The sequence below is a fragment of the Medicago sativa genome, chromosome 3 (genome assembly GCF_051527215.1).
Source record: "Medicago sativa cultivar Bolivia chromosome 3, Bolivia_mono, whole genome shotgun sequence".
NCBI lineage: Eukaryota > Viridiplantae > Streptophyta > Magnoliopsida > Fabales > Fabaceae > Medicago > Medicago sativa.
In genome coordinates, this window is record NC_140751.1 from 59,752,776 (window position 1) to 59,771,043 (window position 18,268).

At 32.9% G+C, this 18,268-nt stretch overlaps 3 protein-coding genes across 4 annotated transcripts; 1 reads left to right on the forward strand and 2 right to left on the reverse strand.

Moving 5' to 3' along the window:
• Positions 1–2,794: 2,794 nt before the first annotated feature.
• LOC146938722 (uncharacterized) lies at positions 2,795–5,589 on the reverse strand. The gene is made up of 2 exons (XM_085757867.1): positions 3,802–5,589; positions 2,795–3,719 (listed from the first exon to the last, which is right to left on the reverse strand). The coding sequence occupies exons 1-2, from the start codon at positions 4,733–4,735 to the stop codon at positions 2,884–2,886; spliced, it is 1,770 nt and encodes a 589-aa protein (XP_085613993.1). The 5' UTR covers positions 4,736–5,589; the 3' UTR covers positions 2,795–2,883.
• A 2,005-nt stretch (positions 5,590–7,594) lies between these two features.
• LOC146938723 (uncharacterized) lies at positions 7,595–14,620 on the forward strand. Of its 2 annotated transcripts, none has more exons than XM_085752623.1 (9): positions 7,595–7,725; positions 8,513–8,593; positions 8,689–8,800; positions 9,262–9,321; positions 10,430–10,504; positions 10,633–10,713; positions 12,525–12,599; positions 12,728–12,808; positions 14,242–14,620. In XM_085752623.1, the coding sequence occupies exons 2-9, from the start codon at positions 8,514–8,516 to the stop codon at positions 14,329–14,331; spliced, it is 654 nt and encodes a 217-aa protein (XP_085608749.1). In that variant the 5' UTR covers positions 7,595–7,725; position 8,513; the 3' UTR covers positions 14,332–14,620. The 2 variants fall into 2 exon arrangements, with proteins under 2 accessions (XP_085608749.1, XP_085608750.1); XM_085752624.1 differs by having other exon boundaries at positions 8,695–8,800.
• A 652-nt stretch (positions 14,621–15,272) lies between these two features.
• LOC146938724 (transmembrane emp24 domain-containing protein p24beta2-like) lies at positions 15,273–17,782 on the reverse strand. Its single transcript, XM_085752625.1, has 5 exons — positions 17,641–17,782; positions 17,137–17,360; positions 16,106–16,292; positions 15,883–15,990; positions 15,273–15,639 (listed from the first exon to the last, which is right to left on the reverse strand). The coding sequence occupies exons 2-5, from the start codon at positions 17,350–17,352 to the stop codon at positions 15,515–15,517; spliced, it is 636 nt and encodes a 211-aa protein (XP_085608751.1). The 5' UTR covers positions 17,353–17,360; positions 17,641–17,782; the 3' UTR covers positions 15,273–15,514.
• Between the last annotated feature and the right edge of the window lie 486 nt (positions 17,783–18,268).

The window sequence follows — 18,268 nt, forward strand, 5'->3', positions numbered from 1 at the left end:
GAACCAAACCGAACCGAAATTTTGAAATGGTTCGGGAAAACCGAACCGAACCGTTTCAAGTTTGGAGCTAACCGAACTGAACCAAAATTATGGTTTGGTTAACCATTTGCTTACCTATTAACCATACCAAACCGAACCAAAACAAATATTTTTTATCCAATGAATAAAACCACTTTTATTATAAAAAATAACAAATTAAAATTAAAAGTTAGAATAGTTTATTCCTTCAAAAATAGCTTATCTTATGCAAAACAGTTTATTTTAAAAAACAGCTTATTCAAAAAAACTTATTTTATGAAAAACAATTTATTACGATCTCTTTTTAAAAATAGCTTATTCAAAACCGCTTATTTTATGCAAAACACCTTATTTTAAAAAACAACTTATTCAAAACAACTTATTTTATGAAAACAACTTATTTTTAAAAATAATCGGTTAGTGTTGGTTAGTCTTGGACCTAACAGGCTAATTCAGGTCGAAAACAAATGTCTAAAAAATAAAAATCCTTTGAAAAACGAAAGTCTAAAAAGAAGATAAAAATCTAGGATTTGCACTAGAAGCACTTAAATTGGCCCATCACGTGAGCATGAGCTCAATCTTGTCACCTTAAATCTTTTGAAATAACTTGAAAATACCCAACAAACAGCTATCAACCCATGGATACGAAAGTGCTTATTGGCGGAGAATAATTCACAAAGTGAATGAAATGTCTATAAGTTACTCAAGGTACTAAAGCTACATATAATGAAAATATTTCAAACAATTTCAAACTTAACCAACACTAACCGCTTATTTTTAAAAATAAGTTGTTTTCATAAAATAAGCTGTTTTGAATAAGTTGTTTTTTAAAATAAGGTGTTTTGCATAAAATAAGTTGTTTTGAATAAGTTGTTTTTTTTAAAATAAGCTATTTTGCATAAAATAAGTTGTTTTGAATAAGCTGTTTTTCAAATAAGCTGTTTTTTTAAAATAAGTTGTTTTCATAAAATAAGCTGTTTTTAAAATAAGGTGTTTTGCATAAAATAAGCTTTTTAAAATAAGCTATTTTAAATAAGTTGTTTTTTTTTGAAAGATCCAACAAAGAGTTCAAGTGGTTTCCTTAAAAAAAAAAAAAACAGTTCAAGTGGTTTGGTTCGGTTCAAACGGTTCGGTTCAGTTCAAGATGGTTCGGTTATGGTTCAAGAACTGTTAATAAATTAACGGTTCGGTTCGTGAACCATTATAATGGTTCGGTTATTTTTTGTTCGGTTCGGTTCGGTTCGCGCGGTTCAGTTTGGTTCATGGTTCTTTTTGCCCACCCCTAGTTAAGTGCATAGTCTTCTTGAGATTGAGAGTTCTACCAACAATATCTTATTTATTTTGTCCATGACCATGTCTCATATAAGAAATTAATCAGTTCAAACATGACTCATCATCTTGTGCATGCTGATCAAGGTTGAAAAATGGTTAGAATGAACATCAAAGTCAATTTTGAATTTCTAACTTAACTCTATCAAGAAAATCTTGAATTTGATCACCAGGGGATCCTTTAACCTAACGGTTCCAATAAAAATGATTGCATTAATACTTGACTTCTGAATAATACTAAAATAATAGAACATGCATGCATTTTGACACTATCTTTGATGGAAACTGTTTTGAGGTCGTGTCCATCGCGTGCCTTGATCTAGCTATTATTCATGATAGTTTTGCCTTTCCATAAAAAAATGTCACAGCATGCAATGCAATGTAGCAATTGATATACCACCTATCGTTCATCAAGTAATGTCTAACTGTAATTTATATGATTCAAACGAATTAGTTTTTCCAAACTGTAGACATGGTTCAGTTTTTTGCTTCAACCAAACCACGAACAATCCTAGTTTTCATACATAGGATAAGGGGCGAGAGTTCTCATGATGGATAGGTGCGGAGCTAGCTAGGGACAGGAGAAGGCCATGGCCATCCGATTTTTTTCCCCTTCTTTATAGGTATGCATATGTTTGCATGATGAGATGACACATGTCTCTTCTAGCTTAACCAAGGTCCTGAGTTTGAATCCAGCATTGGGCATGCAGCAACGTTAAAACTCTTAGGAAGAGCTTATTGTCCATTTAAGTCCCACAATATTCGAGGGATTAGTCTCCGCAATTGCGTGTGGAGGATACTCATTTTACACCAAAAAATACATATGTTTGCATTGATTAAAATGGTGTATATCTATCGAATGTTCTCCAACGTAACACAATATTACTAGTAGCCCAATGGTTGATGGCGTGTTGAAGAAAAAAAATCATCCTAGCTCCGCCACATTGATGGGATAGTCCTAAAATTTGTACTTATGTATATCACCTTTTGTGAGCTCAAACCAAAGGCTTTTTTACACTGTTACACTTGTTTTGAATATTAAGTACCAAAGTACCATTGTTTTCAAATTAAGTACCAAAATGCCACTCTTTTTTGTGATTTTGACAATCCTTCCACTAAATGCATGACATGTGTACTTGGCAAGTGGGAGAATAATTCTGTTTTGTCTTTTGTGTAGCTATTTCATTTGGTTTTCAAATAGTTTTTTTATTTCTTCTTCGTTCCATTTTCATTATACGTTGTTTTTTTAAAAAAATTTTATTAATTGTTTTGTTATAATAAAAAATGTAATTAAAGTTCCTATTTTATGTAATCATTAATTGAAGTTTTTTAATTGATTAATTAATTAAACTAAATTTTAATTAAATAATTAGTTATTTAATTAGTGATATTAAAGAAAAATGGAAAATAAAATTTGACACATAAAATATATTATAGATTACAATAATTTGACACATAAAATATATTATAGATTACAATAATTTGACCTTCCAATACACTACTTATCAAAAGAAGAAATTGGTATATAACAACAGATCAATTTCTTTGAGGAACATTAGTATTGTTAGGACATTTTTTCTTGCTGTGTCCCTCATTTCGGCAGATACTACATCTCTTTGGGTGTCTACTACTCTCCCTTTGATCCATTTCAGTATGAATTCGAGCCGACTGTGGACGACCTTTCGGATCCCTCCGCATGATTGGATTGTGGCACAATTCAATTCCATCATACTCTGGCCAGTAGGATTGATGAGGAACTGGTTGAAACTCCACTTGGTAAACGTTGTAAACATATTGTAATGTGTAACAGGGAGACACATACATCATGAAGTCATGGTGAATTTTCGAACAAGAAGCTATAACATGTGAGCAAGGATAATGTAATGCCTGAAATTCACCACAATCACACCATTTTTTGTCAAGGTCTACCATGAATGTGCCTGTTGGTCGGCCGCTTGGTGGACGAACTAACTCTTGAACACTAAAAATACTTTGTCCCCGATTGTGAATGTAGACTTGATGAGTGTTTGATATTGCTCGTTCTTTGACAAGATTATCCATGACTTTATCCGAGTAAATTTTACCAGATGCCATCATTGCTCGGGCCTCACTCCCTCTCTTTACGAAAAGTTCAGTAGACCTGTAATAGGTTGCTTGAACAATTGGACTAATTGGAAGATTGCACACCCCTCTTAGTACATTGTTCATACACTCAGAAATGTTAGTTGTCATGTGCCCCCAACGTCTCCCTTCATCATGTGCTTGTAGCCATTGTTTCTTTGGAATATCGTCGACCCATTTCACAGCATCATCAGACCAATCCCTGATTTGATTCCTGTAGTGTGTGATGCTTGGTTGAGTCATTGAGTATCCTAAAGGCACAAAAATTAACGTTGTTTAGGACTTCATAAAATAAATTATATATGCTCGACAATATATAAGAAAAATACTAACCCATATTGGTTACTTTTTTTTTCATCTCCGTGTTCTTGAAAGTCCTCATGATGTTTTGCGCTATGTGTCGAATGCAGAAGACATGATGCCAATTACTGTTTAGACGCCTAACAACACTTTTGATTAACTCGTGTCTATCTGAAATCAAGCACAGATCGGGTTGGGGTGTGACCCACAATCGCAAGCGTTGGAGGAAGAAAAACCATGCATCAGATGTTTCACCCTCAACAATGGCGTATGCTAATGGAATGGTATTGTTCCTCCCACCCTGAGCCATTGCAATTAGTAATGTCCCACGATACTTACCATACAACCATGTTCCATCAACTGAAACAACTGGCTTACAGTAAGTAAATCCTTCGATGCATGGTTTGAAACTCCAAAAGAGACGTTTGAAAGTAGCCTTCCCTGGAACAACATATCCATCCTTAATAAAAGGCACCGTTTCAATATCAGTAATAGTTCCTGGAAGATAAGTTTGGAAAGCAAGGAGCCACCTTGGAAGTTCCGTGTATGAATCCTCCCAATTCCCGTAAATCATCTCTATAGCCTTTTGTTTTGCAATCCATGATTTCCTGTAAGTAGTAGTATATGTGTACTTTGATCGTATGTGTGCAATGAGCACTGGAACTGAGATTGTAGAATCCTGCTTTACCATTTGTAAGATGCTTTGGCAAATGAAAGCTGAGGAGAGTTGTCGGTGATCTTGTGAAACCATTGATGATGCACAAGTATGTGGACCATGCAGTTTTGTGATCTTCCAGACATGTGATTTCTTGCTAAGTATAACTCTACATCTCCACATACAATTTTCGATGGGACAATGGACAATCCACCTAGTGGTATCAGAGTGTTCAACCACAAAGTCTGGGGCCTTATTCATATGGTATTCTTTTACGCACCGTATTGCCATTTCTTTCGTAGGGAATTGCATTCCCTCTTGTAAGTTTCCATGTTCTGGAATAAGGTAAGATTGGTTTCGGGAGATAGAGTGGACAAATTCATCTTCAACATGTTCTGTATCGTTGGAGGTCACATTACGAAAGTGTAAGGGAGGGTCAAAGAAACGAATGTCTCTGTCCTCATCGTCATTGACGACATGCTGGGCAAGAATGTCATCTTCATTCTCACTAAAATCACCAACTTCTTCGTCATGGACACCAGCCACAACACTGACACGAACACCGTCATTTTGGTTATCTAGGGGGAATGATGAGTTGAGGTCAATGTTGTGGGTGATTCAGATGGTCGATGTGCTGATGAAGAGGGCATGGAGTTATGACTGGTTTGTGTTTCAATAAAAGGATATGAACTGGGTATGGAGTGAGGGTATGACGAAGGTGTTGACTCAATATATGGTGGTTCTACATGGGTTTCATCACATGAGACATCCATCAAACCTGCGTAAACCTCCATTGTTGAAATACCAAGACGCTTACATGTCATGAACATGTCAAACATCATCTGAACTTCGCCATCTCCTACAAGATTTAATGACTCATACCAGACAAGTCCTTGTGCAAGAGTTGTAGGGTATCGATAAAAAAGATCCACCACCCTCTTGGAGTTGTCTAGTTGAATCTTTTTCTGGATACATTGGATAAGTCCATCCAGTTTGATGTTTTTCTTCACTTTAAACAAGGATGAATTATTGCATGAAAATACAACACCTTCTGTGTCTGTTCTTTGAACATGGCCGTCGTAATATACTTGGACAAAATACTCTGTTGGAGGCATGATTATGGGTTGGATTTCGTAAGATAGTTTCTAGTGTAGATGATGATGATGATGAGTTTAGATGTGTGGTGAATGAGGGAGGATGACATTTATTTATATTAGATTTAATTAAGATAACGTTGATGTCAGCGTAATCTGTAGATGCACTCTGATTGGCTGACTAAAATTTGGATAAGATAATGATGACGTAAGTGCTTTCGTCAGCGTAATCCGTAATCTGGGTTTGATTGGTTGACTGAGATTTGGATAAGATAATGTTGATGTATGCGATGACGTCAGCGTAATCCGTAATCTGAACTTGATTGGCTGACTGACATTTAGATAAAATAATGTCGACATCATCATCCGCGTCAGAGGAATTCAAAATATGATTGGTTGATTGATATTTAGATGAGATAACGCTGACAAAGACTTAATAATTTGAGCTTAATTGAAATATAATTAATTAAAGGGTTAATTAAGTTTTTAGTCCCTATAAATAATCACAGTTTTGTTTTTAGTCCCTATAAAATAAAATCACACTTTTTAGACCCTCTGACATTTTCCTTAAGCATTTTAGGGACCAAAAATCTTGATGGAAATTTTTGATAGGGACTATAATGCTGATGGAAAATTTTTATAGGGACTAAAAATGCTGACGGAAAATTTTATAAGGACTAAAAAGTGTGATTTTATTTTGTAGGGACTAAAAATAAAATTCTGAATATTTATAGGGACCATTTACTTAACTAATCCTTAATTAAATAATTAATGTTTAATTAAATTTGAATTAACAATTTAATTAATATTTAGTTTAATTAATCAATCATTTATTTATACTTAAATTAAATGAAGAAAAAAGAAAGAAATTAGACGTAATAAACAAAAAAACAAAGAAGGAAGAAAAACTAAAAAAACTAAATGTAAACAAAAACAAAAAGAAATTTTACACAAAAAGACAAAACTAACTAATTTTTCTCACTTTTTTTCCTTCTTTCAAGCCAATCACGTGTCCCACCACTTCTCAATTACAAAAAGAGTGGTACATTGGTACTTAATTAGAAAAGAGTGGTATTTTGGTACTTATTTTTCAAAACAGGTGTAACAGTGAAAAAAAGCCCAAACGAAACCCTGCGAAGGCTGCTCAAGAGCGTCCTAACTCTCTATCACTCTAGTTTGATAATTATGACTCTACCTGCCCTTGATTCCATTTAACCTTTGTTAGGAAGTTAGGATCCGAATCGGGTTTGAATCCTAACTCGTGAACCATTCAACACATTGATTTCATTGTATTCATTGCAATATTTTGTGGGCCGGAACACCGGTTAATGAAGTCAAAAAAGAAAGATTTAAGTTAAAAATGACATTTTTTTTTTGGGAAATGCTAACAAGTGTCCTAAGGGCACTTGATAAGAAACTTAAAGTAGTAACTTTATCTTGGAAATTGTACATTCAACTTATTGAAATAGTAAAAAGCAACTTTTTCTACATGAAGTTTCACAATTATTTCCTTTTTTGATTCCTTAACCATTGCCCTAAGTGCATTGGTTAACAAAACCCTTTTTTTTTTAGACTTTTGAGGCATTGAGTGCAAACTTCCAATGTAATATTACTATGTTTGATTCATTAACTAGTTCCCCATGAACACTGATAACGTTTTCCTGTATTTTTTTTTCTTTCTAAATTATAATTTAGTTTTTTTTTCTTTTTCTAATTTTGTTTTTATGCTTAATTTATAGTTATGGTTGAACATCCAGTTGAGCCAAAATAAAACAAAACTTCAAAGGGTACGATGAACAACAATCATAAGAATCCTCTCAAGATCTCAATCTTTTTCGAGCCTCTAGATGATGAACCATGATGCCTTTATAATTAGAATTTACAAACTTTGTATTTTGATGCTATTGATTAAAAGACATCTCTTTTTGATTTTATTTATAATGATAACTCTTTTTGATGTTATTTACAATTTAAAATTATCTTTTTACCAACATACCCCTATTTTTTGTATTTGAAAATATCAAAAGGTATTATAATAAGAGATAAATTTTTCTCAAAAGAGTTTCATATCTAGGGACGGAAATAATATTATTTTGCAGTTACAGCTAAGCAAGTACAACGTACCTCTCATTTCACTTTCCTCTCTCTCTCTCTTAGGGTTTTCACTTTCCTCATTTCATTTCGACATTGGAGCAACTCTGTTTACCAGTAAGTTTTCATTGCATCATCGATAGTTTTTTTTCCCCCTTTCTTCATTACTCTCATTTGTGCTGCATTGCAGTTATTTCTTCATCAATAGATTGAATAACAAATTTTTCAATTATCTGTGTTCTGTTAACATTATTTACTTTATCTTTGTTTTCTTAATTGTGTTGTTTGAAATTGGTGTGTTGTGATGTGATATGTCTCTTCATAATGGAATGAGATTCCTAGTTATATGTTATTGAGAATTTTAGTCTTTTGTTTCTCCTTTTTAACTTGTTTTGATGTTCAACATGTTTTGTGTACTAAGTTGTATAAAATATGCGAAAGTGATAAGAAAAATAGAACTTTGTAATATTTGTGAGGTGCTTACTAAAATATGATTTTGAAATTGGATTAAAAGGGACATATCTATGTGAGACACTGTCATTTATTATGTTTTTCGTTTTGGAAGTAAATTTTAGAGAAATGAGAATGTAAAAGGGGTTTCGCGTTGGGTGAGAATAAATTTGTTTTACATTAAATTATGACATTCGCGCTATGAAATCTTAGACCTGACTTAATATTTGGTAGAGGCAGATCAGTGAGCAAATTTCTCAGCAGCTAAAGTAAGGAGTGAGGGACATAATGCATAGTTGTTGATAGTAACTAATTGCATTTTAACTTTTTGAGGTCCAATACAATTATTGGCTCTTTGTAGTGTTTGTTGGTTTTTAAATTGTTTTTGAATTTTATGCGTTCATTTCTATCTACATATTTGGTTATGTTTTTGTTCTCTTTTATTTCTTGCTAGGATGCTGCGTCACAAGAATGGGCGGTTCAAGCGAAGTCCTGATAGGCAGTTTAAACGCTTCAAGCGAAGTCCTGGTTCTTTGTGAGTTTTAAACGTAGTGGCTCTTTTGTGGGTGTGAGAGAAAGGTTTGTGAATACATAATTTGATTCAGATTTTTATGTTTTCATGTCTTCTAAACGTAGATGTCAACATTGTGGAGTCGACGAAAATAACACTCCAAAAATGCGTCCCGGGCCAGCTGGAAGATTTACTCTATGTAATATATGCGGCATCACGTGGGCCAAAAAGGTTAGTCATTTTGTTAACAAGTATGGTTTCGATGAAATGCTTGGTTCAACTTGTGTACTTAATTCGAAGTACAGAATCCACTAACCACATATGTCTTGTACTTTTGCTCAGGTCAAATGATGTTATTGTGTTATGCTAGAATAAAAAAGAAGTTTGGATATGTAATTTAGTTTTGAAGTAAAAATATTGAATATCTGATGTGCAACACTTTTTTCTTTTATATCAACTCTTTATTCTAGCAATTTTTATGAATTTCTTTAACTTCTGCTACTCTTGTGTCAAACTCTGCTAATCCATTGTCGTTCATTATATTTCATTGTGCATTTTGATATAATATGCTTTCCTTTTTACTTCGCATTCGTGATTCCTGTTGACCATACTTGTTTGCTGCATTCTCAATGTCTTTTATTGTCTGCGTTTGCAAATATAACTATTTTCTGCGTTTTTTTTAAACTCTGCAGGGGATACTTAGAGATCTCAGTAAGAGACGAAGAACTCATTCTGTTGATCAAAGTGGTCTGGTATGTACGACGGAGCATTTAATGTTTTCTCATGATTTATTTCAAAGTTGAATGCCAGTTGCAAAAAGCTTAGTGGGATTAACTTTCCAAACAATTTTAACAATCCGTTTGAAATCAAATGGTGTTGGTGATGGATTCATTATAAAATTTTGAGTTTGCAGTATATTACTCAAGTGCTTTTGAATATAAAATGAAGCATAATCTCTTATCAGGGATAAGAAAATAAAATTTAGTCGAGAATGCAGATAAGGGAAAATAATACAAGTTGGAGGAGGATAATATAAGTATCTTAGTCATACGTGAAGTTATTGACGTGCTAACTAACTTATCACGATTCAGTCACTCCCTTTTATTTATTAACAAAGTAAAAGATCACAAATCAAAATACCATGAAATAAAGTATTTTGTGAAAGTTACCAATTAAAGAATTATGACGTGTATTTAAGATTTGTATGACAAGTATTTTCAAATAATATATTTGTAGCTAGATTAAATGCTTATGATTATACTTTTGTGAAAAAAGGAAGAACAAATTAATTATCTGCTTGTACTTTTGGATGTCACAATGGGATGGAAACACTTCACATTGACATGAAAATGAATTTCATGTCCTGTTCTTTGTGGAAGATTTAATAATAAACATTGTAGTTCAGTTCAGTATAGCATATAAGTTGAAATTGTTTCTAACCTTAATCTTTGAACAATTTTCTTCATAAGCATTTCAAAACACATAAGGGGAAAATGGCTCAAATTATTAGATTAATTTAATCACATCATAATCCTAAAACATCCTATCCACTGAATATAATTTGCAGGATTGCTTGTCATCCAAAATGAACAAGTAAAACTCTTTCACATGTTGCTACTTCATGCTTTGATCTTCAATTGCTGCTCCATTTGCCATTTTGCCTTCAACATTATTTTTTGATGCACATTTTTATCAAATATTTGTACTACATATATAATCTGTTCAATCATTCGGTTTTCTTTCCATTTTAATTACTTGTAGAGTTTATCATTACCAAGTTCATAAGCATTATAATGAATTTTTAATTTTTGTCTTTATTTTATATTGGCCATTTGCAAAAAAAAATTATTCTATGTTCAGGGTATTTCTGAAGACCCTTCCAAGCTCATTGTTGCCGATGGTTCGAACAATCATGCATTGAACCCCGTTGAAGAGGTAGTTTTAAATTTGTTTTTCTTTATTCTTTTACAGCCAATTGGGAGTGTTCTGCCACTTTTAAGTATTGACAAAACAAAAGTTTCTATGAGTAGTTTATGATACTTGCTAAATGGGTATTTTCTCAGGAATTGCCTGAATCTTCAGAACACCCAACAAACACTCTACCATTAGGAATTGTTCATTCTTCAGAAAATGATGATGGACAGGTATTCCTATTGACTATTTTGTTTTATAATGTTTTTCTTGATAACTTGAATTCTCGACTCATGTAACTGTACCGGTGCTCCATGTGAGTTCCAGTAGTCCTAACATGAGATATTTTTGTAATAAAAAAAAGAGATATTTCTCCCCATCTGAAGAGGCTAGTTGTAAGCTTACGAACATGCTGATCGTGTGTGTGATATGTTTTTTGAATGAATTAGTCTAAAGTAAACATGAAATTATTTCTCCAATCTAAACAGGCATGTTTTAAACATGCAAAAATGCTCACTGTGTGTGCACATGCATATATTTTTTAAATGAATTGAGAGGTGGCATTTAGCATGTGGAAGTGATAAATTTCCCCACCATGCTCAAGTTGATTTTCGACCATTAGATTAAAGTTAGAACACAGTTTTACCATAGACACCATCTTTCACCTCCTCCATTATCCCCTACCCTTTGCTCAGATACCCTTCCTAGGACTGCTTCCCCTTCGACCCTCTTCCCTCGTGTTGATGGATTTTCAAGTTTCCATCAGAAAGCAAGGCCAAGATAATGGAAAAGAACGGAGACAAGAGAAGTAACTTCACATAAATTGTCCAATTGAATATACTGTTGGAACCGTTCTTGACTCCCTTTACAATTTATGAGAGCTCCTCTAAGGCTCCGGCTATGTCAGAAAGAGGCAATTTTGTCAAGAAATTGGATTTTATGTCATTGAATTTGTCAAGAAATTCCTGGCTTTAAGATCTGTGTTTCCTTTGTGTTGAAATTGACGTCGAAGGGTTGATTTTCACTTAATTTATAGTTCTGCCAATTAAAGTGTTTAACAAATTTGTTTGTGGGATCATAAGTGCAACGAGATCAACATGAGGGGAAGAATCTACAGTTACAGTCCATGGTTCGTGGGAAGTAGCAGATAGGTTGGGGAGAATGGTGTGTAAAAAAAAATCTAGTGTTGAGGGTCTATGATAAATTTGTGTTCTCTATTTGATGTAATGGTAAAAGACCAATTCGACTACGATGGGGAAGTTTATGACTTCCCCATACTAAATGCCACCGAATTAAGAAACAATAGCATGACAAACTAAGCATTTTAACGTGTATGTCTATCTTGAGGGGGATTTTTGAGCTATTGCCGTATTTGTTTAGATGTATTCCCTTCTGTATCGATTCTATTCCATAATCTTATGGATCAAGTAGGTCAAGCATATGAATATATATTATATTCTCCTCTCCCCTTTAACAAGCAACATAATATTACTCGATCTTAAGTGTTCCTCCCAAATATTTGAACTTGTATAGAAGTTGTTTCATTAAGCCACTGGACCGTGTAGGACTATTAGTCTCAGTATGGAAAACCAAAGACCAAAATAAATTAGAGAACTTTGTATGTTTTGTGTTTGTCTTGGAAATTATTTGCGACTATCTGAAGTATCATAGTCCAAACTCCGTGTAATGAGCTCCTTATGCTTCAAAGTCTCGTACATCAGAAGGAAGATTGGGTGATAACTGTGTATGGACTAGGGGATGTTTGGTCTTCATTCTTCTATGCTTATTGTTACCTTGCATTCAACATCATTTTTTTGACGCATGCATTTATCAAATTTTTGTAGAATGTACATAATCTATTCCATCCTCGGGTGTCCTTTCCATTTTAATTACTTCTAGAGTTTGTGATTACCAAGTTTATAAGCATAATAATGAATTTTTAGAAGTTTTTGAGTCTTTATTTTACACTGGCTAGCTCTTTCCCATATTGCTGATTCATGCTTAGATCACGATTCCATTTGCATAAAATTTTCATGGTGTTCAGAGTATTTCCGAAGATCCTTCCAAGGTCACAACTACTGAAGGTTTGGATTATCATGCATTGAACCCTATTGAAAAGGTATTTTTAAATTTGTTTTTCTTTATTCTTTTACATTCAGTTGGCAGTGTTCGGCAACCTTTTCTTGGGTATTGACGAATCAAAAGCTTCTATGAGTTATGATACTTGCTAAATGTGTATTTGTTCAGGAATTGCCTGAATCTTCAGAACACCCAACAAACACACTACCGTTAGGAATTGATCATTCTTCAGAAAATGATGATGTCCAGGTATTCTTATTGAATAACTTGTGTTATAATGTTTATCTAAATAACTCGTATTCATAACTGACATAACTGTACTGGTGCTACATCTGAGTTCAAGTAGCCTGACTTACTTTTTGGTCCCTCAAGTATCACATCTGTTGCAGTTTGGTCTCGACCCATATTTTTGGCCCAAAAAAATGGTTATTTTTGGATCCAAAAATGGTAATTTATTGTCCCAAATTTCATTATGAATAGAAAATACCACTTTCTTTTTAGTCAAAGAATCACCACTTCTGGGACCTAAAATAATCAATTTTAGGGCTAAAAATCTGGATTAGGTCCACAATTGCAACAAATGTGCTAATTGAGGGGCCAAAAAGTTCGATTTTGAAACGGGGACTATATTCGTCAGCGTGATAAAAAAGGAGGACCTAAAGTGCAATCAGGTCTTTTCTTTTTTATATACAATCATTTCCTATAGACTGTTGGATATCTTTAACTTCTGCCATTATTGTGTCAAGCTCTACAAATCCATTGAGCTTCGAGGGAGTCATCGATTTTGAATAAACAAAGGGGACTGACAATTGAGAACAAGTTACTTGTTGGAGACTGAATAAGAATTTAGAAGGGGATTTAGACAAACAGACCCAAAAACATTTCTATCTTCCAAGGGATTTTGGGTTCAATTTTAACACTAACTATGGATTTTAATAAAAACAGACCATACTTCTATGATTAATGAATAGTATCTTGCACCCAACATTTTTTTTTAGGCATGCATTTAATTAAATTGACTCACACTGTTGTTTGTTATGTTGAAAAAAAGTCCATACTCAAACCTCTGTTTGCTTTGAATTTAACTTTGTTATGTTGGAAATATTTTGGAGTATGAACTAAGGATTAAGCTTAGGATTCTTTTTTATCTTAGGTCTTTTTTTCTTAAGGTAGATTCAAAGCGGAAAGATATTTGAGCGAAGTTCTTTTTGTTTTGACCTTAGGCCGTGGGGGTGCATAAGGTGGGAGGTCAAAATATTTCATGACTTTGTGTTGGTTAAGAGTTAAGACTTGGAAGTTTTGTTTATTTTGATAAGGTTTTATAAGTTTTGGATAAAATGAGAGATTTTAGGAGAAAGTTGATTTTAATGGGTATGATTTTGAAAAGTTGGAGTTATTGTTTGAAAAACAAACTTTGTAAGTCAAAGTGTCATAGTTTATATTCTTGAAGGAGTGTTTGAAAAGAGAATCAAAGAAAACAAATTATTGCCCGTTTTCATAAGATTTTTATGTCCTGTAAGTGTTGGGTGAAAATATGCGGGTTATGTGGTGTTTCTAAATGCTTTGAGTTGTTATTGATTAACAAATGTGGTGTGGTGTGTGCGTGTATATATTGTGGTTATTGTATATGTTTGTTTCGGATGGTGACCCTTGTATTTATGTTTTGTTGATCGCCACTTCAGCCGATGAAGAGATACTTGTTTTCAGAGTTTGTGGCAACAGCAGAGTCGTTTTTGGCATTTCTCGACGAGGACTTGCCATCTTTCTCGTAGGTAGACCACACCTCGGATTGAGTTGCTGCCACCTGAGATTCCGATGACTGTTTTGTCGAGTGGTGCTAAGAGTGAGGATGAGGAGTAGTTGCTGAAGGTAGTTCATGGCTCAGGTGTATTTCTTTTTGGAGATGTATATATTGCTTATGAAAACTTGTACTTTCCTGCACCTTTGCATATATAAACTTGTACTTTCCTGCACCTTTGCATATATTGAGGTATTTTGGTGTATGACTTATTTGAGTTGTACAGATTTTGGTAAAGGTGATTTAGAGTAATTGTTTTCAAATTATTCCGCATTTATGTTTAAAATTTCAACACTATCGCTCCGAAAGTTGAGATGTTACAATATTTCTACATCCGTCCCTAATATGCGGTCCTTTTAGCTTTTTATTTTTATCTCTAAACTTTGGTTCTTCTAAAAAACCAATATACGGTTAATTATGCTTTTCCTTTTGTACATCACAAAAATAATAAACATGCATTAATATTGTAACATTAGTAGTATTTTGATTGTCAAGCTTAGATACACTAAATCTTAAAATCTCAAATACTTGCAGTGCGGTAAAAATAACTTATATTCCATAACAGTTGGAACTAACTGAGTGATTGTTAACCCTAATTAACTAACTGTTAACCGTGAACGTCATTAAGAATCTATGTGACTTGAAACGACAATCTGTTAATCAATACACAATTGTGTGCTTGCAAGTTTGGTAGAAGTCTTTTTTCTTCCTTTTCAGTTTAGTTAAGTACATATTGTTTCTGAGATTGAGGGTTCTACCTACAATCATAATATTTATTTCGTCCATGACCATGTTTCCTGTGGTTTAAGAAATTGTTATTTTTACTAATAATTAAAAAAGTTAACTCGCTACCAAGTGTTTTAAGAAAAAAAAGAGTCTTTGTATTTATAATCATTCATTAATCATGAATACAAATAAAAACAATTTTCTCAAACTTAACCATATCCATAGATATAATGCTTACATAAATTACCCTTTTGTGTAACATACAAGGGAGGTAAAAATACATGTCCATGTGGCTAAAAAGAATAACTTAGCTACTAAATAATTTTGCATCAGGTGACTTCTGTGAATGCTATTTAACCAACAAAGTCAAACAATTTTTGGTAGATTGAGAAGGCTTGCTTCAAAATCAGCATACAGATGATTGCAGATTTCTACAAGCCAAGCTTTCTTTCGAAGAGGCGGCGAAGAAGATAAACTTGGAGGGTGCTTGCTCCAATTAGTGCTGCTGATTCAAGCAAGGCCTTGTGAATTGCTCTGGAGCTCATTGCATTATTTACTGCGGTAAATAAACACAACTCTTAATTAGATGTACACTCTATGTAGCATCAACACTTCTGATAAAAAGTGTGTCTGGTGCCAACATCAGTACACGTGATAACATTCAATTACGTCATTTTTTTTTAAAATTATTATCGGCGTCAACGTGTTAATGTGAGAGTCGTATCTGGTGTCTGTGTTTGTTCAGTGCTTCATAGGATAGGATGTAAACATTCTTTCCATGAATGGTGATGTGACTTACCTATTGATTGACGTTCTGTTTGAGCCTCAAGCCAATGTTGTTCATACTGAATGTTGAAAAGAGCTTCCTCTAACTTTATTATTTGATCCAACATTGGAGTAAAATGCTCTGCATAGATCAAAGTATCAACAGTAACACTCACCATTCCAGAAAGCTTAACAGTCACAAAATGGACAAGCATAAACTGAAGTTTAAGAAATTAATCAGTTCAAACATGACTCACCATCTTGTGCATGTTGTTCAAAGGTTGAAAAATGGTTAGAATGAACATCAAAGTCGATTTTTTCACGATAAGGTGACTTGTTAGTGAAGCAGAAGCGATATGGTCCTCTGTTATGAGCTACAAAGTCGAATTTCTCACTTGTTCTATCCCGAAATTCTCGAATTTGATCACCATTAGGTCCTCTAACCTAATTATTCCATCAAAAACTATTATATTCATACTTGACTTATGAATAATATAAATATAATATAACTTGTGTTTTCCTCTATCTTTGATGTAAACTGTTTTGAGTTCTAGTTAATATTACTAATGATTGTCCTTTATAAAAGAATGATACTACATGCAAATAAAATTTTAAATAGGAACAATGATAAATAATATCAATCAGAGTAATCCTAAGAACACAATTTCTAATATACTTTCTTCAACGGTGAAATTCCCCTAGTCTCTTTATATCATACATGTCTCAAGATGTACTTGATGAGACTCATTTATGAAGTGATGAGATCTACATAAATTTGACCAAATAATAATATTGCATGGCAAAATAATGTGTTAGATGGTAGTATGTTGTTAGAGTTTATTATATTCATCATTTTATCAACATTGGGAAGATTGATTTTTTTTTTTTTGCCATTATCCTTGTCTTGCATAAAGTTTTTTTTATTTGCATTTCATAGAACAATAGTACTTTGAAAAACATATAGAATTGATAATGATATATATATATATATATATATATATATATATATATATATATATATGTGTGTGTGTGTGTGTGTGTGTGTGTGTGTGATAGCAAAATCTTGAGTTGTAAGTAACGTTCTCTATATGAGACAAAATAAATGGAAAGTGAATTAAAACAAACAAGAGATGCCTCAATTTGTTTTGCACATGATGTCACATTCCATCCTAACATATTTTTTCATGACCTTATCAAATCATTATTCAAATCATGACTTACATTTGAAAAATAAAAAAGCAATTTCACAAAGAAAGGATCTAAAATACATTTAAATAACAATGCTTACCATAAGATCTAAACCTTCTTGAGTTAAATGCCATGTTGAATCAGTAACACTTATCACAACAAATGAAGCATGTACTGCATCCCCTTCATATTGAACATAATGAGAGAAACATTCTTCTCTATCAATCACAAATCTAATCCCAATAACACCATTCATGTTGCATAATAATAATAAGATTGCCATTGCAATGGCAACATTGGGTGGTCCCACCTTCATTTTTATCACTACATTAACACATTCAACAAAACTAGAGTTAGATTTCTAAATCCACATTAATTTCACATTGTCCCTTTGGACAATTTTCACATTAATTTTTATCATTTGAAATGGTAAATGCGTAAAACAAAATATTACAATTTCCTTTCACATTTTCCCGTAAAATGTCAATCTATATATGTTACTAATGTGAATTCCAAATCAAGAATTTGAACATTCATGAGATTGCATAAGGACAAATCAACATAATTAGAAACATGCAGAGAAGAATGGAATAGAAAATGTCACCTTATATATCAAAGATTTGATTTTACTTCAAAAAAGTGAGAAATGATTCCAAAGAAAAAAAATTAGAAAAATGGAAAACGTAAGATGGATTGTTTTGTAGATAAGTTCGTAAAGTTTGAGGTTTGTGTTGTTAATAAAGATCTGTGATCCTCTACCACTAGAGTTCATAACAAAACATGTGTTGGACCAATAACGTTGGTTTGGATGATTAGTATAGTTTTTTTTTTTTATATTAATTTTAGAGTTTTCCTTTTAAAATCATCAGAGTGGGAGATTTGTTAGTGTCAATTTTGTCCTGCTAATATGAATTTTAATGTATGGACGTATGCATTATAACATATATCGGGTTCAAGTATGCATTTACAACTATGCTATACCAACATGACTCTCCATCAAATAAGCACATTGAGAAATATTAAAAAAAAAAGACTTATTTTCACAAATCAAATATCCATATATTAGGAATACACATAAACTAGTTAGGCTTGCATACATATACCATATTTTTATGAGGAGAAAATAAATTCAATAAATAGGATCGAATTTCTTGCGGGACAAGTTTTGCAAGGTAATATTCAGTAATGAATCTTATCCATAATTAATTTTAAATCAAACAACTCAAATCATA

Excerpts from the sequence above, each read along its gene's own strand:
- LOC146938722 (XM_085757867.1), bottom strand. The coding sequence starts at position 4,735 with ATGCAATTCCCTACGAAAGAAATGGCAATACGGTGCGTAAAAGAATAC. Across the intron at positions 3,720-3,801 it reads AAAAAAAGTAACCAATATGG|GATACTCAATGACTCAACCA; the intron begins GTTAGTATTTTT and ends TTGTGCCTTTAG.
- LOC146938723 (XM_085752623.1), top strand. The coding sequence starts at position 8,514 with ATGCTGCGTCACAAGAATGGGCGGTTCAAGCGAAGTCCTGATAGGCAG. Across the intron at positions 9,322-10,429 it reads CTGTTGATCAAAGTGGTCTG|GGTATTTCTGAAGACCCTTC; the intron begins GTATGTACGACG and ends TTCTATGTTCAG. Across the intron at positions 12,600-12,727 it reads CATTGAACCCTATTGAAAAG|GAATTGCCTGAATCTTCAGA; the intron begins GTATTTTTAAAT and ends GTATTTGTTCAG.
- LOC146938724 (XM_085752625.1), bottom strand. The coding sequence starts at position 17,352 with ATGAAGGTGGGACCACCCAATGTTGCCATTGCAATGGCAATCTTATTA. Across the intron at positions 16,293-17,136 it reads AAGAAGGTTTAGATCTTATG|GTTAGAGGACCTAATGGTGA; the intron begins GTAAGCATTGTT and ends TGGAATAATTAG. Across the intron at positions 15,640-15,882 it reads AACAGAACGTCAATCAATAG|TAAATAATGCAATGAGCTCC; the intron begins GTAAGTCACATC and ends TATTTACCGCAG.